Source organism: Stegostoma tigrinum, chromosome 35, assembly GCF_030684315.1.
Source record: "Stegostoma tigrinum isolate sSteTig4 chromosome 35, sSteTig4.hap1, whole genome shotgun sequence".
Lineage (NCBI taxonomy): Eukaryota > Metazoa > Chordata > Chondrichthyes > Orectolobiformes > Stegostomatidae > Stegostoma > Stegostoma tigrinum.
In genome coordinates, this window is record NC_081388.1 from 11034322 (window position 1) to 11060421 (window position 26100).

At 43.0% G+C, this 26100-nt stretch overlaps 1 protein-coding gene across 3 annotated transcripts in view; it reads right to left on the reverse strand.

Moving 5' to 3' along the window:
• Positions 1–808: 808 nt before the first annotated feature.
• Positions 809–26100, reverse strand: part of LOC125447400 (adhesion G protein-coupled receptor E1-like) — a 56385-nt gene continuing 31093 nt past the window's right edge. For all 3 annotated transcript variants that reach the window (XM_059640013.1, XM_059640012.1, XM_059640014.1), the window contains 7 exons: positions 19719–19910; positions 16106–16341; positions 13362–13428; positions 12135–12226; positions 11416–11584; positions 5960–6046; positions 809–3823 (listed from right to left, as the gene is read on the reverse strand). In XM_059640013.1, the coding sequence (XP_059495996.1) occupies positions 3809–3823; positions 5960–6046; positions 11416–11584; positions 12135–12226; positions 13362–13428; positions 16106–16341; positions 19719–19910 (858 nt within the window). In that variant the 3' untranslated portion in view covers positions 809–3808. The remainder of the gene's footprint in view (positions 3824–5959; positions 6047–11415; positions 11585–12134; positions 12227–13361; positions 13429–16105; positions 16342–19718; positions 19911–26100) is intronic.

Below are 26100 nucleotides of genomic sequence, written 5' to 3' on the forward strand. Positions count from 1 at the left end.
GAATTGTTTGATTGACTTTGGGAGGTGGGCTTGGTGGTAAACCTAGATAACAGTCATCTCAGAAGCCCAAGTCACATTCCTGGTCCATGTTATTGGATGTGGACAGATGACTCCAGGGGATGTGAAAACAAAGGTTATTGGGGAATTTCCCATGCCACACTCAAAGAGGAAATATGAAGATTCCTGGGTTTGAGAGATTTTATTATCAGAAGTTCATATTGAATTTTAGTAGTGTGGTTGTTCCACTGAATTACTTTTTGAAGTGCAGAAAATTTCAGTGGTCAGAGAAACGTCAGAAGTCTTTGACAGCCTGAAAGCCGTGTTAATCATCGCTTCAGTGTTAGCCACACTGAATTATACAAAGCCATTCAAAGTGGCTATCGCTGCGAGTGGTGTGGATGTTGGTGCTCTACTCTTGCAAGAAGACGATGAGAAGATACAAAGACCTATTGAGTATTTTTCCAGAAAACTGAATAATCATCAATAGAATGAGACCTTGAGCTTGGTGTCGGCATTGTAACATTTACATTGCCAGTCATCCGTCTGAGACCATTGTATCCATCGATCACAACCCCTTGAATGTTTTGGAAAAATTTAAGGACAAAAATTGTAGACTGATTAGACAGAATTTACTATAGCAGCCATTTAATTTGAAAATTATACACATGGCAAGATGACAGAACATAATTGCTGAGGTGTTTTCTCAACTTTGCTGTTGGAAGATGGAGGTGTTCATAGAACATAGAGCATAGAACATTACAGCGCAGTGCAGGCCCTTCGGCCCTCGATGTTGCGCCGACCTGTGAGATCAATCTGAAGCCCATCTAATCTACACTATTCCATTATCATCCATATGTTTATCCAATGACCACCTAAATGCCCTTAAAGTTGGCAAGTCTACTACTGTTGCAGGCAGGGCATTCCATGCCCTTACTCTGAGTAAAGAACCTACCTCTGACATCTGTCCATTATCTATCACCCCAATTTAAAGCTATGTCCCCTCATGCTAGCCATCACCATCCGAGGAAAAAGTCTCTCACTGTCCACCCGATCCAATCCTCTGATCATCTTGTATGTCTCTATTAAGCCGCCTCTTAACTTTCTTCTCTGTAACAAAATCAGCCTCAAGTTCCTCAGCCTTTCGTCATAAGACTTTCCCTCCATACCAGGCAACATCCTCGTAAATCTCCTCTGCACCCTTTCCAATGCTTCCACATCCTTCTTATAATGCGGCGACCAGACCTGTATGCAATACTCCAAGTGCGGCCGCACCAGAGTTGTGTACAGCTGCAACATGACCTCATGGCCTCGAAACTCAATCCTATTACCAATAAAGCCTAAGGGTCAACCCTATCAACCTGGGTGGCAACTTTCAGGGATCTACGCACATGAACACTAAGATCTCTCTGCTTATCCACACTACCAAGAATCTTACAATTAGCCCGGTACTCTGTATTTCTGTTACTCCTTCCAAAGAGAATCACCTCACACTTTTCCGCATTACATTTCATTTGCCACCTCTGAGCCCAGCTCTGCAGCTTATCTATGTCCTATAACCTGTAACATCCTTCTGCACTTTAGCGTCATCTGTAAATTTACTAACCCATCCTTCTACGCCCTCATCCAGGTCACTTATAAAAATGACAAACAGCAGTGGCCCCAAAACAGATCCTTGTGGTACACCACTAGTAACTGAACTCCAGGATGAACATTTCCCATCAACCACCACCCTCTGTCTTCTTACAGCTGGCCAATTTCTGATCCAAACCGCTAAATCACCCTCAATCCCATGCCTCCGTATTTTCTGCAATTGCCTACCGTGGGGAACCTTATCAAACACTTTACTGAAATCCATATATACCACATCAACCGCTTTACCCTTATCCACCTGTTCACTGGCAGGAATAAACATACTGAAGTGGAAATTTGAAGGGAATGTTTGCATGCTGACAGCCAATATAATGTAAATGTATTGTGTACTAATAGCGTAGTACTTGGTTTTAAAAGTGAAGTCAACTTTGTATGCTGATGATTTTTTTAAGGGGGGAGGTGTGACAATACTATGGCTTTACACGGTGTATTTTGTCCTGGGTTTTATTTTGAAGAGTAATTTTAAGTCTGCGGTGGTGAACATCGAAAACCCATAGCTGTGAGGCTTCATTTTTTTTTCAAAGTAGGAACAACAGAAGCAGCTTGAATGTGTGGGACATGAGCCTCCATATCCTAGCCTAGCCTGTATCAAAGAATCAGACTCTCAGGGCCATCTCCCACAGAACCAGGATGTTTTAGTTTTACTGTGTCCATACCAGCGGTTGCTCAGATTTTGAAGCTGTGTGTGGAAGCTGTTTTCTTTTTCCTTTCTCAGTTACAGATAAAAGCTGGGGTTTCTGCTTCCAGAATACAAACAGAATAGGTGGGACTTGTATTTTAACATAGTTTATGAATAAAGTGTGTTTTACTTAACATCAAATAGTCTGACCAATTGAATTGCATCTGGAATGCAACACCTTACACTTGTTTAAAAAAGAAAAAAGTTAAGATCTCGACTATCTTCTGAAAATAGTTTGAGGAGGTTTGGCCTGGTCTGTAACACTCAGTTCTTAATTTGATTTATGTTCAGTTTGAAAAAAAACTCTACAAACTAGGAGCCAAAAAAGTCAAGTAAAAAGCAACTCTTCCCATCTGCACTGAATTCTCACGCTGCCTCCAAACATGCTGAACTATACAGTAACTTCGGTTGTGTCTCACTTGGGTTCCTTTAATTTGCCGTCATTGTCAATCCCAATCCATCTTCAGAGCAAAAGACAAGAAAGACTGTGAACTGACATGACTGAGTAAGGCAGTGAATTCAATGCAGTTTGGGTCTAACAACTGAGTCTATTTAAACACGTCACTAGGTGTGACAGCAAACAGAAACTATTTTACACCAACACTGCCACAGGTCGGCACAACATCGAGGGCTGAAGGGCCTGTACTGCACTGTAATGTTCTATGTTCTATCTCCATTGTAGTCAGGCCTCTACATGTAGTATAAAATGAAATCACATTTGGCCATAAATATTACTTAATGTCCCTCTCGGAGTAATAACAGCTAAAAAAACTTTGTTCTATTAAGGTGCAACTGGTTAAGAATTGTAATTAACTACAAAACAGACCATAAAATTTCAAGAACATGTTCTGTCCAAACATAATTGTACTGTAATTTTAATTCCTGTCAATCAATACTTCCACTTCAGCCATGAATTTTCTAAAAATATGTTTGGCATATAACAAATCCAAAATGCAGGGTGTGAGGCTAGTATCTCTAATACACCATATTGTCATTCAGCATGTAAAGAGACACTGGAGCTAAAGCAAGCAAGTCAGAAGACCAAAGGGGTTGCCACTAGCGCCGAAACACCCAGGGTAGGGTGGGAACATGAGCATGATTCTCAATGCCTTCAATGTGTATATATGGGTGTTTTGTGTGTATTTGTTAAATCTATGTTTCTGCTAGGCTCTGCATGTGATTTGCAATATGTATGACATGGTGTATACCTCTGTGTCAATATCAGGCATGTATACACTTGTCTGTATGACTGTGCCCATGTGTGACCTTACCAGTGAAGCGCACAACCCATAAGAGAATGAAGAAAAAGCAACAATTTGCGTGATGAAAAAAACAACCTGTCTGGCAAAGCTGGAAAAGCCAATAAAACACAAATCCAATTTTCTAGACATAGCGCAAGCTGTACTCACAGACAGAGAGACACAGACACACAAACCACGGACAATCTTGTCACTGTCTTCTCTCGAGTCTTCAGGAGGGTTACGTTGTCTTAGTCTGGTTGAGAAAATAAATGAAGATTCCTATTACTTGCCCCTCTTTGATTTGGCAGATATTTAAGAGACATAACTGCCCTGAAATCCCTCGGGTGGTAATGATCACTTTCGCGTCTGGGCACATACAGCCATGTTGATGTCTGCTGGGGTTTGCACGGTCAGTGGGAGGCTATATGATGTAAGATCAGAGGTTGGCCATTCAGCCCACTGAGCAGGGCATTTCAGCAGCGAAGGTTGGGAGGAGCACTGACTGTTTTCGGAGTGAAGTGACAAAGCATGTCTGCCCAGGCTCGCTGGAAAAGCTGGCACCCAGTTGGAATGTGTGGATGAAGGGCCCAAGACCTCTGTACCATCCATGTCTCTCTTTAATTCCTGAGCAAGAGTTTTATTTTGTCCACAGGTAGCCACTCCATCAGTGAGAGGGAGAGAAAGGAGGTGTGGTCAGGCAAAAATACCCTTTTGGAGGAAGATAACACTTTCATTTACTGAGGGAACAGTCACCACTTTGAATCCTGCTTACTCCAAGCTGGATATGCTGCTGTGGGCACTGGGACGCAAAGTGAAAGCATGTCATTCCAAATCTGAGCATGGACATCACTTGACCATTCCACAAGGGAAGGTGGACAACCTTCACCTCACAGTAATCCATCTGCACATATCCCCATGAATACAGACACATCCTGAGCTCAGGCAGAAGGCTAGGAGCTCAGATTAAACAGTCTGAGGTATTTGAGGTTTCTGTAAAAATGCCCTCCTGAAAAGACCACAGGCCAGTGCTTCCCACTAGTATCCTGTGGTGGTTGAGTCGGGCTTGGAGATGGGATGGTGGGCTGGTCCAAAATGTAATTCACTAACACACATTGTCATGGGCAAGATCAAATGAGGGATCAAACCCAAACCTATCCCCAACACTCCTTCGACATTACACAACATGACGAACTCCCGTACACATGATGTTGTCATTGAATATGTAACTTTAAGATTGATGTCCCTTTAAGAGTTCACCACGCAAAATGACCCAAATGATGAGATGTTAGTACAATGACCACATGTCCCTGGCTTTCTGCACTGTAGCACTCAAGGCACAGACTATGGCATGGGATTAGCCTGTGTTTTATGTATTAGGGTAGGAATTAGACTCAGAGATGTTCATGTAAATGTAACCTACTTAGCTCATTTCTGTTACCTGTACCTAACACAAAAATATTACTCCAATCATGTTGTTTTATGAGGTCAATACATGTTACTGTTGATATTGCTTGAAGAATACAGATGCAAGATGAATGTTAGTTTCTCAGAGCTTAATCCTGCCTTATGAGGAAGAATTGAGCAGGTTGGACCTGCACAATTGGAGTTGAAAAGAACAAGGTTTGTTCTCTCATTGAAACATAAGATTCTGAGGGGGTCTTGACAGGGTAAACACAGTGAAGATGCTTCCCTCCTGTGGGATAATCTAGAATGAGGCAGCAGAGAATCAGAATAAAAGGTTAAAACAGAGATGAGAAGCAGTTTATCCTCTTGGATGATCATTGATGTTTGAAATTTCCTCTCCACAGGGGGCAGAGGAGTCTGGGCCATGGAATGCTTTCAAAGCAGAATTCGACTGATTATTGTTGGTCAAAGGAGTCAAGGATTATGGGGGACATGCTAGAAAGTGGAGTTCAGAGCAGGATCAGAAGATGGAGAAGCCTATTTGTACATACACTCATGCTGATGTTGAAGACTGTGTTGATTTTATAACACAGACTAGAACATTGTAAAAAAACTATTTTATAGCATTAATGTTTATCATAAGAATAATGTCTGCACTTCTGTTTCTGGCATAAGTCAGTTTATGTATGATAAATAATTCAATATTGAATGCACATATATTTACTCTATTTAGTAGGGAAAAAGCAGGAAAATATTTGTACATTTTGCATGTTCCCTTTAATTCTGATTTTTTGTTTGTCGAGACAAGTAGATGGGATAGGATTATTAGGTGAGTTGTAGTGGGTTTAGTATTGATAGGGTAAAGTCCCTAGGGTCCATGGCATCTTTCTGCCCTGCTTAAAGTATTCCATAGTCAGAAGCTTTACCAACTACTTAAGAGCCAACATCATTGCATGTCACTTGACTTTTGCACGTCACTTCTTACCTCAAGAGAACTCATCTGAACATTCGAGGTGTTGCTGGTTGAGTACGTGCTTGACTTGGCGAACCATTTCTGAACCTCATCCCTCACCTTCAACAAAATGAGGATAATTAAGTCAGTCATAAAAGATTTGGTTAAGCCTATGGAGAACCCTAGTTGCACCCAGCTCATACACTGCGAACATTTTTCATCTCCATCATTCAAAAGTAAACCATGGTGAAGGGACAAAGATGAAGATTGGCTAGGATGGTATCAGAACTGTGGGGCTAAGCAGGGACTATTGCTGAGTTTGTGTCTGGTCTCCCCAGAATAGAGCAGGATGTAGGGTGACTGTTGAGTAAAGAGAACTGTACTTTTCTTCATGGGATACCTCCAGAGCATGTGCCCAAGGAGTTATGTCATTGTCATGCTAGGTCACATCGGATTGGAGCCTGACTGTAAAGTTCTAGAAGATTCCTCTTCTCTGTTGTATACAGCTATCTTTAATCAGGCATATTAATGTTCACTTGCATGGCTGCAGACTTCATCTTACTACAATGATCTGATGGAGGTGTCCTAGATTATGAAAGGGTTTCATAGGGCAAACTTGGAGGAGATGGTGGAGCATGCAGGCAAGGCAAGAAGTAGGGGCCACAAAAATATAAACAGAAGAACAACTAAATGTAAACAACATGTACACATATAATTCCACTTGACAACCATTCAGCACTCTCCTGGCTCACTGTATAAAACGTTCATATTGGTATTCTTGCAAAATGCCCTGATGAGTGCATGTGGAAAGGCTTTGCCATAATGTGCCATTTTTCAGCAATACTCATCTAAGCTAAAGCCACAAGATAATTCAGTACAAATGTCTTTATCCAAAAAATGGGGAGAATGTGGGCTGACCACAACAGGGAGTATTTGAGGCGTACAGTTAAGGGAATAGAAGGCTCTCTTGGTGGGATTAAACGAGAAGTAGTAGGAATAGGTTTTTGTGGAATTTAATTACAGACATATGCCAGTTGGACTGAATTGCCTTTGTCCAGTGCAATTACTTTCTAATACATTATAAGATAACTTTGTAAAATGTTGGACAGGCACTGCGGTGAAGCAAAGTAGCTACATATATATAGCACATGTATGCCATGTAATTCCATTGTGTCGCATTTTGTATGAAAGCAGTAAATGTTCCCACTAGTTCAGGCAACACATGACTCCACTTCATTGCATTGAAATAGTGCTTGGGGTTGGGGTAAGCCATCTCTGACTTCAGACGTTGTTATGGGCATACAGCAGGGATACACCTGTGCCCTGGAATAATAAAAATAATCAGCTAAGGTAGGACAGGTCACATTATAAAGCATCCTTTGCAAATCTTAAAAGTCAGGAGCAATGATCATGAAGGATTGTCACATACTACCTACATAACAACTGACTACAATTATATAACACCCATAATAGTACAGTAGAAGATGCCCAAGTCAATTCACATGATAAACACAACAGAAATCAGGAAAAATAGTGAGAATTTGGAGATTGCTATAATAAAGTTTAGTTGCGGTGACTTGTGTAGATGCAATCAAAGGAAAACAAGACAAGCACATGAGGTTGAAACAAACAGAAGTTTAGAGAACACAGAACTGCAAAGCACAGGAATCGGCCCTTCAGCCCACGAAGTTGTGCCAAACCTGTCGCCAAATTAAACTAATCCTTTCTGCCTGCCCTTGGTCTCTTAAATGCCCCTGTTGTATCTGTGTCCACCACCACACCTGGCAGCACATTTCAGACTCCTACCACTCTCTGCATAAAAAAACTTGCCCCTCACATCTCCTGTGAACTTACTCCTTCTCACCTTAAATGCATGCCAGCTAGTCTAAGACATTTCGACTGTGGGAAAACGATGCTGACCATCAGCCCTAATTACGCATCTCAATTTTTTAGATGCTATCAAGCGTCTGCCACTCCAGTGTTTCTAGCCTCTCCTTACAGCTCATACCCTCTAATCCAGGCAGTATCCTGGTAAACATCTTCTGCACCTTCTCCAAAGCCTCCACATCCTTCCTGCAATGACCAGAATTGAGCACAGTATTCTAAGTGTAGTCTAACCAAAGGTTTATAAAACAGCAACATGACATCGCGACTCTTGTACTCAATTCCCCGAGCAACAACGGAAAGCATGCCATATGCCTTCTTTACCACCCAGGGAGCTATGGACTTGAACCCCAAGATCCCTCTGTACAGCAAAGTTGTTCAGGGTCCTGCCCTTAACTGTATACGTCTCCTTAAAATTTTATCTCCCAAAATGCAGCGTCTCACACTTACCCGGATTAAACTCCATCTGCCATTTCTCCAAGTGCAACTTATCCAGATCCCACTGACCCCACAACTTCATCAATCTTTGTACTGTCTGCAAACTTACTAACCCGCCCATCTACATTCCCATCCAAGTCATTTATATGTATCACAAACAGCTGAGATCCCAGTATGGATCCTTACGGAACACCACCAGTCATGGACTTACAGCCTGAAAACTGACCCTCCACCATCACTCTCTGCCTTCTATAGGCAGGCCAATTCCGAATGCGAGTCACGCTGAATCCCATGCAACTTAATCTTTTGGGTGAGCTTACCATGAGGGATCTTGCTGAAAGCCTTACTAAAATCCATGCAGACAGCATCCACTGCTCTACCCTCATCGACCACCTTTGTCATCTCCTTGAAAAATTCAATCAAGTTCGTAAGACGTGGCCTGCGCTGCACAAAGCCATCTGACTGTCCCTAATAAGACCACGTTTTTCCAAATGTGCGTAAATCCTATCCTTAAGAATTCTCACCAATAGCCTCCCAACCACCAATGTGAGACTCACTGGTCTACAGTTTCTTGGATTATTCCTATTTCTCTTCTTGAATAGAGGAACAAAATTAGATACCCACCAGTCCACTGGGACCCCTCCAGTGCAGTTACAAAGATCTTGGTCAATCCCCCAACAATCTCCTCTTTTGTCTCTCGAAATAACCGGGGGTAGATAACACCAGGCCCTGGGAACTTATGACGTTAATACCCTTCAAGAGGTCAAACACCACTTCTTTCTTGATCTCAAAATGCCTAGCATATTAGTATGCTCCACACGAATCTTACTATCCTCCATATCCTTTTCCTGGGTTAATACTGATGCAAAGTACTCATTTAGGATCTGATCCACATCCTCTGCCTCCAAGCATAAGTTCGTTCCTTAATTCTTGAGTGATCCTACCTTCTCTCTACTCATTCTCTTGTTTTAAGCCTATGTATAGAATGCCTTGGATTGCTCTTTAATCTTACTCACCAAGGTCATTTCATGACCTCTTCTTGTTGTCCCAATACCCTGCTTAAGTTCCTTTTTGGCTTCTTTACATTTCTCAAGGGCCCAGTCCAATTTTAGGTTCCTCAACCTTACATATGTTTCTTTTTCCCTTTTGACTAAATTCATAACCTCCCTTGGTATCTTACCATCCTCGCTGTTATTCTTTTCTGGAACATGGCAGTCCTGAACTCTCATCAGCAGGTCTGTAAACAATTTCCACATGTCACATGAGGACTTGCCTGACAGAAGCTCCTCCCAATTAACACCCCCTACCTCCTGCCTAATACTGACATAATTTGTCCTCCCCTAATTTAGTATCATGTTTACTTATTTATAATAATCCTATGTCTAACTCATTAATGAAAATACAGGCTGGTCAGTCTAGCCTTGGTGGTGGGAATGTTACAAGAAAGAATTCTAAGTTACAGAGTGTATCTGTACTTGTAGACACAGATTAATCAGGGATAGTCAGCAAAGATTTGTTAAGGGAAGGCTGTGTTTGGCAAAATTGATCAAATTTTTTGAGGAGCTAACCATGAGTGTTGATGAGGGTTTCTGATGTGATCTGCATAGACTTTAGCAAGGCAGCTGATAAAGTTCCTCATGGCAAACTGTTGGGGAAGTATCATGAGATCCAAGGCAAACTGCCATGTTGGATCCAAAACTGGCAGAGACATAGAAAGCAGAGATAATGGGAACTGCAGATGCTGGAGAATCCGAGATAACAAAGTGTGTAGCTGGATGAACACAGCAGGCCAAGCAGCATCTTAGGTGCAGGGAAGCTGACATTTTGGGCCTAGACCTGAAGGTCTAGAGAAATTTGGAGATGACATGGAAATTGGTGTTGTGGTAAGTAATGAGGGGACTAGCTGTAAACTGCAGGAGGATATCAACGGACTGGACAGCTGGGCAGAACAGTGGCAAAAGGAATTTAACGCAGAAATGTGTGAAGTAAAAAACCTGGGGAGGGCAAACAAGACAAGCAATTATAAATGGTAGGACCCTGGAAAGTGCTGAAAATCAGAGGGAACAAACACAGGAAATGTTGGAGAAACTCAACAGATCCGGCAGCAGCCGTGGAGAAGAATCAGATTAATGTTTCAATAACCAGTCTGATTCTTCAGAACTTCAGAAGATGAGAGAGACCTTCTTGTGGGCAAGCACTGGTCTGTGAGGATAGCAGAGCATGGAGCATGTGAGATACATGCTTTTATTAGCTAAGACAGAATACAAGAGCAAGGAGGTTCAGTTGGAACTGTATAAAACACTGGCTCAACCACAAACAGAGTACTACATGTCACTCTGGTTTTCACATTGTAGAAAAGATGTGATTGCACAAAAGAGGGTGGAGAGGAGACTGACAAGGATGTTCCCTCAGCTGGAACATTTGAGCTTTGAGGAAAGACTGGAGATGCTGGGTTTCTTTTCCTTGGAACAGGAAAGGTCAAGAGGGAACCTTATAGAGGTACATCAGATTGGTAGGTGCTTTTCCCATTAGTACAGAGATCAATTACCAGTGGGTGTAGATTTAAGGTTAAGAAGTAGAAGGCTAACAGGAGAGTTGAGGAAAAATGTTTTTTACCCAGAAAGTGGTGGGAGTCCGGATGTTACTGCCTAAAGAGTGGTTGAGTCAGAAACTCTTGTAACATTGAAGCAGTATTTAATATTCACTTGCACTGCTGTAGCCACCATGACATTGGGCCAAGAGCTGAAAAGTGAGATTAATGTAGTCACAATGTTTGTGACTGGGCGGACACGATGGGCTGGATGGCTCCTTCAGTGCTGTAAGTCTCTATCAGCTTACGAGCTATGATCAACAGGGGTAGATGGAACATAAATATCAGTACAGACTAGCTGGGCTAAATGATCTCTATGTGCACTGAACTTTTATTTAATTCTATATTACATGATGGATCTTTATGTCTTTTACCAAAATTAAATGGATTCAGGTTGCTAACTGATAACTCTTCATCAGACTGATGGCAGTGAGAGCCACAGGACAGTCACTTTGCCACACAGCTAATATCTGACCCACACCCAGTTCCTCTGATAAACCTATCCTTTCCTGTTCCACAAATATAGCGGGGTTTGGAGAGTCTCCATTCGCTCCACCTGTAAAGGAGTCAGCCTTACCTGGCGATTGGAAACACAGTAGACCATGAAAATAAAGAGGCCCTGGAGAGTGTTGATGATAGTGAATAGGTAGGAGAGAAAGTTGGTGCTCTCATTGAAATGAAATATTCCAAAGATCCAAGTGATTCCCAGGACAAACAACCGTGCAGCTGCCTTAAGGGTCAGGGTCCTGACAAAAGGCACAAAATAAAAGAACATTCACGTTAATCCACCTCATCACAATTTAGAAAAATGCACCCATTTGTACATTGCCTTTCACTACCTCAGGGAGTTTTCAAAGAGCACAGTAGCCTTTGAAAAACTCTGCTGTGTTGACACTGTTGTGATGGAGGAAATGTGGCAGCTAATTTGTATGCAGGAAGTTCCTGTCAATAGCGTTGTGAACATCTATGCTTGGTGTTGTTACCTGAGAGATAATTATTAGCCAGGACATAAGGAAGATGTTTTGTTGCAATTGTGCAATAGATGTTTTACATGCAGCTGAAAGAGCAGACTGGTCTTCAGTCTGACACTTCGTCTGAAAGAGGATACCTCTGACAGTGAAGCACTCCCTCTGTGTGGACTGGGGTCTAACCCCAGCCCTGCACCAACCATTTCCCAATATAAAGGTAGAATGAACCATTGCAGGGTGATCTCATTTCAGCCACTGCTACTGGGTGGGAGTGAATCATGCTGTGATCTGAAGACAGTGGGCCATGAATTTTCTGCTCAACACTTACGTGGTGTCTTTAATCTTTGACACATTCACGTCACGTGAAGACAAATGATGTCTCAGTAAGCAGAGTGTCCAGACGTACAACACCATATTCACCTGGAAAGGGAGAGAAACAAAACTTGGGAAGCAAATTCCAAACGATATTTTCCAAAGTCTCAGTGCACAGAATGCTCTTTGCCTAACAATCCCAGTTCTTTGTTTTCCAATCTTTCTCCTTGCACCTAATAGTTGTTAGTCATTGGGATGTCGGCACAACTGGTCTGGTCGACACTTGTCGCACATTCTTCATTGCCCTGAGAAGGTGATAGTGAGCTGTCTTCTTGATCTATGATGTCATCCAGAGTTCAATGGTTGCTTAGACAGGGTTCAGCCAAAAATCTTTTTGATTTAATTCAGCTGATACACCGGTGACTCAAACCACACTGCCAACTTCATACCAGTAACATATCCAGCCAGATGAGGAGGTTTTGGTATAGTGTTATTGTCACTCGGCCAGTAATTTAGAGACCCAGAAAATGGCTTGGGATTTGAGCTCAAATCCCACCAAGATAAATAATGAATTCTGTTGATTGTGATTAAAAATGCAGTCCCAGATGTGTGTATCACAATATGCCTGGACAGGTTGATAAGAATATCTACACCCAGTCAAGTTCTCATCTAGTTATCCCTTAAGTAACACAGGTAACCAGTTTTATTTGCTCTCACGTGTATCTGCCAGCATGATAACATTATATTGTTGCCCTGAAAAAGCTTTTTTTCCATTTGATACAACTGAATATGCGTCAGGATTGTTTAGCTCAGTTGGTTGGACAGCTGGTACAGAGTAACACCAACAGTGTGGGTTCAATTCCCAGACCAGGTGAGGTTACTGTGAAGATCCTACCTTATCAAACGCTTTCGCCATCGCCTGAGATGCAGTGAGCATCAAGTTAAACCTCCAGAAGTTATCCGTCTCTAATGAGACAGCAGCTCTACGGACTATTCAGGCAATGGCAACTTTACTTTTATAACTTGGCGTCTTTCTTAGCTGGTTAAGAGTCAATAACACTTGTAGTATATAGAGTCAAATGTAGACCTGACCAGGTAAGATTTCCACCCTGAAGGACATTACTAACAGCAGTCATTTATTTTCAATTATCTTTTGTTTAAAACTTCTCTCTTCTCCACTTCTTGTGCCCGTGAATGTGAGCTGTGATATTAGAGAGTGAGTAAACACCAGAAAGACACGTACCACAATTGCAAAACAGACTGGCCCTTGGAAACTCCATCGAAAGCCCCTCTCCAAGCTCAGCCAGCAGCTGTGAGAACCAAAGAATTCATTACTACATGTCATTCAGCCATTGAAGTACCTTTGCAATGTCATCACTATTGTCATGTAGAAAACACAGAAATCAGTGTGTGCACAGCAAGCTCTCACATGATATTTGTAGTGTAAAGGGTTTTCTGAATGATATGCAAATAAGCCATAGTATACATCATCTTAGGAAGTGATAGAATGTCACATGATATGATCACGGCCTTGCTCTTCACTACAGCTTGGTGGCACAATATAGTCCCCATTATTTGGTGTTACTTTCAGTTATGTTCTTAAATATTAATCTCTTGCACCTGGCCTCAGTAGACATTGTAGGTATTTGTCAACACAGCAAAATCAACAATATTATAAAGTAGGAACATCTGACAATTTTACAATAATGACCAGGTATTAATGGATTAATGTTTCAATGCACTGAAAATAAAAACTGCTCGAGATCACACTGGGTAATGCAGCATTCATAGAGAGAAAGTAGCCTAACCTTTTGAGTCTAGACGACTATGCATCAGAGCTGAAATGAAGTGTGGAGGGTGTAGCATTTATGCAGTAGTTGGAGGGATATTTGGAGTGCTGGGGAAGAAAGGATGTTGATAGTTCAGATTACGCGATTGGAATGTGACAACAGTAGAATAATGGTGTGTCCAAATGCCAAACTTGAAAGAACAAGTTATCCCACTGGGGTGGGGGAAGGGGAGACAGGGTGAAGGAGCATGTACAAGCAAAGCTAAAAGAAAAGGAAGAATTGGGTTCACAATTTGAAGGTGTTGAACACAATACTGAGCTTAAAACGTTGTAAACGGCTTGGTTTGAAGACGAGATGTTGCTCCCTGAGTTTGCACAATGATTCACTGGAGTATTACAGCATGCCAAGGAGAGACAAGTGGACAAGACGATGTGTTAAAATGACCAGCTATGGGATCATCTCATCTTGCTCACATGTCCAATTGTCTGTCCTCAGCCCATTTCTGAAGAAGGATCTGACCCAGAACACCAGCTTTCCTGCTCCTCTGATGCTGCGTGGCCTGCTGTGTTCCTCCTGCTCCACACGGTGTTATCTCATCCTCAAATGAGGTTGTTTACAACTTTTGGGCTCAAGATTGAGTTCAACACCTTCAAATTGTGATCCACTCCTTCCTTTTCTTTTAGCTTTGCTTGTTACATTCTCTGTCACCCTCTTTCCCCTTCCTCCACCCCAGTGGGACCATTTTTTCTTTCAAGTTTGGCAGTTAGACACACCATTGTTCTGCTACTCTCACATTCTGATGACTTAATCTAAACTATTGACATCCTTTCTACTCCAGCACTCCAGAAATGCCCCCAGAACCCCACTACCGCATGAATCCTACCCTTTACATCAGCTCTGATGAAAAGTCAATTCAACTCAAAATACTAGCTAGCTTTCTCTCTATGCATGTAGACTGACCCCCTGTGATCACCAGCACTTTCCTCAGATTCAGTTCAACTTCCAGCAGCTGCAGAAATTTGCTCCGGTAACATTTTAATCAAGGATACACGAATTCTAGGACTTTAACGAGACTTCCCCCACCCCTTCTCCAGCATCTCATTAGGAGCCAATGAAAATAAAGTCAAATAGATGTGAAGGGGCTGCTGACTTGTTTCATGTTTATGACAGAAAATTAGGGCCAACCTATCAACAGGGTCACTAGGCAGTGAAGAGTAATGAGATTTTTGATACCGAAAATGCCACCCCCAAAACTCCAGGTAAAAGGAAATTCAGAAGATTTGGAGTCAAAGCGGCGACACAATTACAGCTGGAGCAATGCTATGCAGTTTTGGTCTCCTTATCTATGGAAAGATGTTGGTTTCCTTATCCATGGAAAGATGTATATTTTCTAATCAACATATTCAGACATGTTATTACACATATCTGGAGCAGATGGATCTTGAGGACCCTTTACACAGAGGTCTAACGAAAATTCTGGGGCACAGTCCAGCACCTAGTAATAGGCAAACAAAATCTTGCGAGGTGAGAAAAAAAAACATTTTCACACAGCATCTCACGCACACAACTTGGTTACAGAGTGGCACCTTGCACTGTAGGGAAGGCTGCAATCCTGGGGGCAGGGTCAACTGAAGCAATCAATGGGGCGTTACATGATTCGTTAATGGATAATAACGGTGTGAATAGATATGGGGAAAAGGCAGGAGATTGGCTGTCTGTAAAAGGGCCAGGCTAGATAATAGAGACAGCCAAAATCATTCTGTGATTTTATAAATTGATTTCTGGAATGAGAGGGCTGTCATATGATGAGGTTGTGTACATTTTTATAAAGAGATTCAAAGAAAATGCTAGCTCGGTTGTAACTATGTAACCACTGCTTTTGTCATAGTTCACTTGGTTCACTAATGCTCCTTTGGGGAATCTATCATCCTCACACGGTCTGGTCTACACATGACTCCAGGTCCACAGCAATGCGGCTGACATTTAACTGCCCTCTGCCAATTAGGGATGGGCATCAGACACTGGCATAGCCAGTAATGCCCAACCCCACAAAAAATAAAAGTATAGAAGAATGAAACGTTGAGATATACAAGATTCTGAAGGAGCCTGTCAGAGTATACTCAGGAGCTTGATACAGCAAATTACCTCCTTCTGTGCTGTTGATTCTGTGATGTCAAATAAACATAAAATTACTCACTGTTTTTCTGATCCGTAGCCGTAGGGATAGATTGCTGCCGATATAATGACAATCAGCGCAGAGACAGCGTAGCCAGAAGGATACAGGTATCTCCGTCTGATGACGTATGTGTGAGTGAACTTTGTGACTGTGAGGTGTCTGCACACAATGAAGATCTGCAAAGCATCCAGGAACATCCAGGCAAAGACAGTTAGAAAGAAGTAATGTAGGCAACCTGCAACCAGGGCACAAACCACCTGGAGGGAAGATCCGAATAATCGGTTAGGTTCAGCAGTGAGTAAAAACACACAGTGACAAAGGCAGATGGAGAGAAACACAGGCGGACACACTAACACGACAAACACAAAGACTAACACTCTGAAGGGAGATGTAACACACAGAAAGAAATATGTCTGGAGAAACACAGAGAGATCACGTAGACAGGTATACAGGCAGACTCACTCAGAAATAAACAGGACACACACAGAGACAAGAGACACATTTAAATGACACTCACAGGCAGAGACATCCACAGATTAACACACAGACAGTACAGTCAGAGGGACACAATGATAAACACACAGATAATAAATTTTCAGAAACACAGAGATAAAGACATAGACATGGGCACAGATACAAATACAGACAACTGTAGATACAAACAGAGACAGACAGACAGAAATATACACACAGTCACAGTCAGAAGCAGGCACACAAAGATGGGCAAAGACACAGGCAGAAACACTGTTAGTAAATAGGGGTTTTGTGAAATCTCTAGCTCTATGTTTGATGCGTATATTATAATGATGGGGCAGAGTCCATTGATTTTAAAGATTGTAGGACTTTCAGTAGGGCCCCAACCTACTATTACACTTCCAAGAGACAGAGGAGGATGTAATAATGGAAGTTATATTGTTGAGCAGCGGGTGTTCTCTTGAGCTGAGATAGAATAGTAAACAGTGAGGATGACAGCTTTAGTTTACAGAAGTATATAGACAGCTAATCAGATGGACTGGAATTCAATCTGAATAAATGTGAGATGATGCACTTGGGCAGAACAAACAAGGCAAGGGAATACATGATGAATGGTAGAACTCAGGGAGGCCTTGGTTAGCATGTCCACCAGTCCCTTAAGTTAACAGGACAGATAGATAACAGTAATTAAGAAGGTATATGAGATGCTTGCCTTTAGTCGAGGCACAGAATTTAAGAACAGGGAGATTTTCCAGGAACTTTTAGGCCACAACTAAAGTACTGTGTGCAATTCTGTAATCCATTTTATAGGAAGGATGTGACAGCACCGGAGAGGGTGCAGAGGAGATTTACTAGAATGAGATAGTAAGAACTGCAGATGCTGGAGTCAGAGATAACAGCGAGGAGCCGGAGGAACACAGCAGGTCAAGGCAGCATCAGAGGAGCAGGAAAGTTGACGTTTCAGGTCGGACCATTCTTCAGAAAGAAGGGTCTGAAGAAGGACCCTGACTCAAAACATCAGCTTTTCTGCTCCTCTGATGCTGTCTGACATGTTGTGTTCCTCCAGCTCCTCACTGTTGTCTCCAGATTTACTAGGATGTTGCCTGGACTGAAGTTACGAAAGAAGATTAAACAGACTGGGATAATAAAATGTGAGGCTGGATGAACACAGCAGGCCCAGCAGCATCTCAGGAGCACAAAAGCTGATGTTTCGGGCCTAGACCCTTCATCAGAGAGCTCTCTGATGAAGGGTCTAGGCCCGAAACGTCAGCTTTTGTGCTCCTGAGATGCTGCTGGGCCTGCTGTGTTCATCCAGCCTCACATTTTATTCTCTTGGATTCTCCAGCACCTGCAGTTCCCATTATCACTTAGACAGACTGGGGTTGTTTTCCAGAGGAGACAGAGAAAGGACATGATTGCAATGTTTAAAGGTAATAGGGCATAAAGAGGACAGGGAGCAATTTTTCACCTTGAGGGGTGGGTCAATGACCAGGAAGATTTAAGGCCAGGAAGTGTGGAGGAGATGTGGCAAAAACATTTTTTTTATCCAGAGGGTGGAGGGAATCTGAAACACACTGCCTCTGATGATGGGAGAGGCAGAAACCGTCATAACTTTCAAGACGTATTTAGATATGCACTTATAATGTCAGGGCATACAAGCTTATGGGCCAAGGGCTGGAAAACGGGATTAGAATTGTTATTTTTAGAATTGTTAGTTGGTTGTTTTTCGCTGGAGCCGATGCAATGGCCCAAAAGGCATTTTTTTGCAGTGTAGATCTCTATGACTCTAAAGGTGTTATTCCATATCTTGTTGCATGTCTTGATGATGACAGCAAATGTAATTCACAATCCCACCTAGGGTTGTGCAGGATACAGACTGAGATCTGAGTGGGGCCAGGAAGGACTTAGGGCTGGGTTCGACTTCCATAACCTTATCAGAACCAATTCCGGAATTGCTGTGGAATGGATACAGGAACGAAGCATGAACTGGCACTAAGGTCCCTCCCATGGAGACTTCTCTGTGGTCCCCATTCATTGTGGTAAACAGGACCAGTGCCAAAACTGACGAAGCAACTGATCAGCCAATCCTTAGCATACTTCTCCATTCCTTTAAGTGTCTGACTTCCTCCTCTGATAAGGAAGGACTGGCAAAAACCTGGGACTGGGCAATGGATGAGCATGCTCTTTGCTAACAAGGAACTCACTGGGAGCTCACCAAGGATATTAAACAAAATGCCACATTCACGAGCACATTGGTCTGAAAATGCCAGCAAGGGTTGGGCATAAGGGCAACACTTCTCTTCCTGTCAAGGTTTGAGCTTTCACGCTGCAATGGGGGACAAGTTTAGAGCGAATAATAGTCCAGCCCTTCTATAGCACTCTCCAAACCTGTGACTGCCATCATTTAGAAGGACTAGGGCAGCAGATGCAAGGGAACACCACCCCCTGCAAGATCCCCTCAGAGTCCCATTCCATCCTGACTTGGAAATATATCACTGCTTCCTCACTGATGCTCGGTCTGAATCCTCCCAAATGGCGTTCCATGCGCGTGTGTGTTTCAACACCACACAAACTGCAGCGGCTCGAGAAGGCAGCTCACCATCACCTTCTCCGGGGTAACCAGGGATGGTGATATCAAACACAGGAGTCAAGACCGGAGTAAGGAGAATTAAGATTGAGTTCAGCTGGATTGAGAGCATTCATTTGAGAAATAAGTCGCGTACAAAAACCTGTATGAGATACTTGAGCAAAATAAAGTTAATTTTTCTATTCAATCTGGGCATTAGCTGTCAGATACCTTAACCAGCAGTTCAGGGTTATGAAGAAGCAGCCTGCATGTAATGTTGGAAGATCTGGAGTGTTTTAAACTGATGAAGCTGAAGTTTGGAGATTGAATTGGAAGGGACAAAACTAAGATATCTATGAAGGTTTGATAAGATGAGTGGATAGCTCAGGGAGACAGAACAGGGCAAGACTGAGAATAGATGAGAAGTCTGGGCTCATATGAATGTATGAAATAGGAGTGGGAGTAGAACATTTGACCCCTGAAGCATGCTCTGCCACACAATATGATCTTGGCTTATCTTTTCAAGGACTCACACCATCTCCTTCGGTTTGGTTGCCTATCTGAGGGAGGCAGTCTATGAGCCGGTTTTCTCACCTTGTTTGTCACATGGATTCCTGTCAGGAAGATGAGCTGTGCCAGGAAGAGGTTGATGCTCAGGTGCTTGTACACGATGATGTTGGCCTTTTGGATGGAGCGGCACTTTGTGAACACAACGATGGAGGCGGCGAGGCACAGCAAGGATATTGTGAGCCCGACTGTGCTGATCAGCAGCAAGGACCAGCCTTCCTGCAGCAATGACAAACAGGGAATTACATGCTGGGCACAGCCGTTTGGATGCTCCCACAGAATTACATTGGGGATAGAGCTCAGAAACAGGTCATTCAGATCATTGGGCCCATACTGATGTTTACATTCCATACAAGCCTACTCACTATCTCTTGACATCTCATTCTATCAACATGAGAACCTTCTGTTCCCTTCTCCCTCACCTATTTACCTAGCTTTCCTGTAAATGCATCAATATTATTCACCTCAGTCATTCCGTGTGGCAGTGAGTTTCATCTTCTAATCATTCTCTGTATAATGAGGTTTGTCCTGAATTCCCTGATTTCTCAGCTTTGGTCAGGGGATGTGGGCATCACTAACATGCCCACCTATTTAACCACACATAATTGCTCTTGAGAGGCAGTTAAGAATCAACAAACTGATCCTTGGTCTGGAGTCACAGACTGGGTAACGATGGCAGATTTCGTCCCTGAAGGACATTAACGCACTACATTTTTTTTCCCAGCGACTGATGTTGGCTTCACAGCCACCTCCACTGAGGCTAGTATTCAATTCCAGATTTGAGTAATTATGTTCAAATTCCACCAGATGCTTCAGTGGGATTTAAACCAACAAAAGAAGAACATTAGCCTGGGCCTCTGGATAATGAATCAATTCACATGACCACAAATATAAAGTACTTAAGCCATCATAGTCCTCCCAAAGCACAGGGCTGCTCTTGCATCAGAGAGAGAAAGAGGGAGAGAGAGACAGAGGCGACTGGTGGTGGTTTAACCCGAGGGTTAACATGCCACAGGTAAAGAGGGAGTGTGCGAAAGAGAGTCCTTCACAGTAAACTCAGGCAGTGCAGAAATTGAACACACACTGTTGGTGTCACTCTGCATCACAAACTAATTGTCGAAGGTAACTGACCCTACACCACAAACATACAGACATATAAACACATGAGTACAAAGAACAAAATAGCACAGAAACAAAACAGCCTGTGCCAACACATTTTGCCCTTCCGTACCAAAACTGCTTCACTTACAGGATCCATCTCACTCTGTTCCCCTACTATTCATGTATGTGTCCAGGTGTTTCTTGCATGTTGCTATTGTGTCTGCTTTCACCATTTCCTCTGGCAGCACATTCCACGCACTCACCACCCTTTGAGTGAAAAACTTGCTTCTCACATCTCTTTTAACTCCTGTCCCGTCACCACCTTAACCTTGAACCTGGGTTCCCAGTAAGTGAACCCTCCACCCTGGGAAAAAAAGGCCTCATACTTTTGATTCTATCCATGTCATTCACAATCTTATAAACTTCTGTCAGGTCACCCCTCAACCTCCTGTGTTGCAGTTAAAATAAACCTAGTCTATCCAACCTTTCTTCATAGCTAAAATCCCTCAAACCACATAACATCCTGGTAACCATGTTTTGTACCCTCTCCAAAGCATCCACATCCTTCTGGTAGTGTAGTGACCAGAACTGTATGCAACTGTAGTCCAGGTGTTGCCTAATAAAGCTTCAGCATAACTTGCCTATCCTCCACTCAATGCCCCTTCTGAAGAAGGCAAGGATGCCATAAGCCTTTTTTACTACCTTATCTACCTGCGCTGCCATCTTCAGTGATCTGTGGACCCACACACTCAGACCCCTCTGCATATCAATACTCCTAAGCATTCTGCCATTCACTGTATAATTTCCACCTGTACTTGACTGTCAAAAATGCATCACCTTACATTTGTCTGGATTAAACTCCATCTGCCATTTTTCAGCCCATGCCTCCAAATGATCTATGTACTGCTGTAACCTCTGACAATCTTCCTCACTATCTGCAATGCCACCAATCTTTGTATCTAGTATGGAACAGGAGTAGGCCATTTTGCCCCTCAAGAAATCATGGGAGATCTGACTTTACAAAAACAAAGTTGCTGGAAAAGCTCAGCAGGTCTGGCAGCATCTGTGGAGGAGAAAACAGAGTTAATGTTTTGGGCCCAGTGACCGTTCCTCAGAACTGATGCTGGCTGGGAAAACATCAGTTTATATGCAGAGAATAGGGAGGTGGGTGGGGTAGGGAGTAAGCGATAGGATAGAGCCGAAAGAGAGAGAAAGACAGTTGGACAGACAAAAGAGTTGCGCAAGATCAGGCTGAGAGGGTGAATAGTTGTTAATGGGGGCCGTTAGTGACTAACAACAGGGGGTGTGTAGTGGCAGGCTGTGTTGTAACAAGGCCTGGTATGTGGGGTGGGGGGGGGGTTGGGACATGGGAGAGTTTAGGCCAGATGGGTGTAGGGTCCCCAAGTGGAAAATGAGGTATTGTTCCTCCAGCTTGCGCTGGGCTTCACTGGAACACTGTAGCAAGTCAGAGACAGAGATGTTGGCCAGGGAGCAAGATGGTGCGTTGAGTGGCAGGCAACAGGTAGTTCAGGGTCTTTTTTGCGAGCAGAACGCAGATGTTCTGCGAAGCAGTCACCAAGTCTACACTTCGTTTCCCCAGTGTAGAGGAGACCACACTGTGAGCAGTGAATGCAGTAGACTGGATTCTGGGAAGTGCAAGTGAAGTGTTGCTTCACCTGGAAGGTATGTTTGTGCCCTTGAATACTGGGGAGGGAGGAGGTGCATGCGCAGGTGTTGCACCTTTACCAGTTACAGGGGAGGGTGCCGTAGGGCTGTGGGGAGGTGTTGGGGGTGAACGAAGTATGGACCAGGGTGTCCCGGAGGGAACGGTCCCTGCGGAAGGCAGACAAGAGAGGGGAGGGGAACGTGTGTCTGGTGGTGGCATCGTGCTGGAGATGGTGGAAATGGCTTCTGATGATCTTCTGGATTTGGATGCTGGTGGGATGGTAGGGGATGCCTATCGCTGATGTGGATATTTTGGAGGGTCCCTTGTCGAAGTTGGCCTCATCTGAACAAATGCGACAGAGACGGAGGAACTGAGAGAATGGAAAGAAGTCTTTACAGGAAGTGGGGTGTGAGGATGTACAGTGCAGAGAACTGACTGTAACCTGCTAACGTTTTACCTCCAATTTTGTCAAGAAATTATGCACCTCTGCCTTAAAAATATTTGAAGATTTTTCTTCCACATGCTTTTGAGGAATAGACTTTTTGTTCTCTGGTAGAAAAGACTTGGGCAGCATGGTGGCACAGTGGTTTGCACTGCTGCCTCGCAGTGCCAAGGACCTGGATTAAATTCCAGGCTTGGGTGATTGTCGACATGGAACTTGCATGCTCTTCCTGCATCTGCATGGGTTTCCACTAGGTACTCCAGTTTCCTCCCTGGAAAGGAGATCAGGGGATGTTTGGGAAGGTCGTTCGAAATTAGAGAACTCAATGTTGAGTCCTCCAGGCTACCCAGGCAGAAAATAAAGTGTTATTCCTCATTCTGAATCACTGTGACACTGGAGGAGGCCAAGGACAGACATGTCGGAGGGGGGTTGGGGGGGTAGGGGGAGCTGAAATGGACGGTAACCGGGAAGTTAGACTGGCCGTTATATTTTATCTACCACCAGGGCCTCCTGCAACCCAGAGGTCTCAACACTGGGTTCTATAATTTCAAATAACATTCCCACCCATTCCCCGGGTCCCTTTCCAGCCCCAGCTCCTCCTTTCCATTCCACCTTCTGACTCTTCCTTTCAGCTACCAACCGGTTTCATCCCTCCCACTGGCCAACCAGTTCGTACCTACTACCAATATCCACTTATCACCACCATTCCGCTACTCCCCCTCCCCCACACCCCCCTTTATCTACAGTTCTTCCTACCCTCATATCCAGTCCCAAAGAAGGATAATATCTGAAACATTTGCTTCTCCTTTCCTCCAGAAGCTGCCTGGCTTGCTGTGTTTCTCCATCCTCCTGTTTATTTACCTTGGGTTCCAGCATCTGCACCTTTTTTTTTGTCTGCAGCTTAGGTGGATGGGACATACTAAATTGACCTATAGAGTTTAGGGATGTGCAGACTAGGAGGATTAGCCATGTGAATGCAGGGTAATGGGGTGGGTGGGTGGGCTGCTCTTCAGAGGGTTTGTGCACACTTGATTGGCCAAATGGCCTTCTTTCTGCAACACAAGTCTATGATTTCATCTTTGACTTAAAGGAGCAACTCTTTACTTTTAAACAGTGACCCATGGTTCTAGATTGAAGGAACATCCTCTCCACATTACCCTGTCATGAGCCCTCAAGATCTGATATGTTTCAATCAAGTCATCTTACTTTTCCAAACTCCAGATACAAGGCTCAACTGTCCAATGTTTCCTCCTGAGACAACTGATCTATTCCAGCTATTAGACTGGTGAAATAAAACAAAGAACTGTTGATGCTGGAGATCTGAAACAAACACAGAAATTGCTGGAGAAACTCAACCGGTCTGGCAGCATCTGTAGAGCGAAAATCAAAATCAATGTTTCAAGTCCAGTGACTTGCACTTAGTAAACCTTCTCTGAACTGATTCATACATATGTACTCCCTTCCTTAAATAAAGAGACCAATACCGTCCACAATACTCCAGACGTAGTTTCATTGGAGTATCACATAACTGAAACATATTTTCCATACATTTGTTATCAATTCCCCCCACAATAAATCATAAGTTTTCCTTAATATTAGCTGTAGCCACATAATAGTCTTTTAAGATTCATGTACTGCAGATGCACAAGTTCCTGCACATTTTGGAGCTACACAACCTCTCACCATTTGAACAGTATGCTTCTTTATAATTCTTCTTGACAGAACAGATAATATCACATTTTCCCATATTATACTCCATTTGCAAGATCTTCACCCATTCATTTAATCTATTTGTATGTATTTGTAGCTGCTATGTCCTGGGTGCTATTTGCACTACCAGCTATTTTTATGCCATTGGCAAATTTAGTTATATCTTCAACCTTTTTATCCAAGTCCTTCACATAAATTATTACAAATTGAGGTGCCAGCACTCATCTCTGTGGTACACCACACAGGACATCTTGCTAACACATTTTATGTAAGTCTCTTAACTCCTGTTAGCCAGTCAATCTTCTGTTCATGCCAAATATATCAACCCCTACACTATGAAAGTTCATTTGCCGCAATAATCTTTGAAGTAGTACTTTATCAAATTCCTTCTGGAAATCTAAGTACACTACATCTACCACTTAACCCACAACATGCGTTAATCCTTCAAAGAATTCCAATAAATTGGTTAAGCAAATGCCTGATTATCTTAAATTTTTCTAAGTTTTGCTGTAGCACCTTTCATAATAGTTTCTCATATCTTCCCTCTGACATGTTAAATTAACTGGCTTTTGGTTTCCTACTTTCTACCTGCCTCCTGTTTTGAATAATGGTGTTACATTTACCATTCTCAAGAGGAGTCACACCAGATTCAAAACTTTAACAGTTTCTATCTCTGTAAAAGCCGCCAGAACTGCTGAGATTATCCAGTATTTTCAGTATTTGTTTCAGATTTTCATCATCGTAGTGTTTTGCTTTTTCTTGAGTTACATTCGATATCTTACAGTGAACGGCCCTTCCCCAAATGCAGAAAACTTTGAAAATTAGAAACAATGAATCAGATATCTCACTAACCACTTTTTACAAGACTTCAACAGCTCCTCCTATTGAATGTAAGGATAAAACAATATCATAGTTATGGATCCTCAAGTTTGATCTCCGCCACATGATTTGTTCCAGGGACTGTGACAGATTGGGTGGCACTGTGAACTGCAGCTAACATTAGTCAGGGCATTAATTTCAGGGGTAAACAGGTTCAATTACCAGAATAGCTGAGATCACCATGAAAACCCTGCCTCCTTTAGCTCACTCCCTGCCCAGGGCATGGTCACCCCCAGGTTAAATTCACTGCCAGCCATCTCTTTTAAATGACTCCATGGTCCTCTGGCAACTTTCACTCATGTAAAACAGTGATAGCCTATTCTGAAAGAAGAGTCATAGCAAACTCAAAACGTTAACTATGTTTCTCCGTCTCCGGACCTGCTGAGTTTCCCCAGGACTCTCTGTTTTGATTTCAGATATCCAGCATCCACAGTATTTTAAGCAACATTTTCAGAGGTTTATCACACGCCTCTGGAGACTTAAAACCTAGGTCTCCTGGCTCAGGGGCAGGGCTACTACCATACTATCATAACCTATTTCACATTTTCTTCATCTTTTAGTTATCATTGATTCTAATAAAGGCCAGCGATGTTGCTTCTGGGGTAAATATT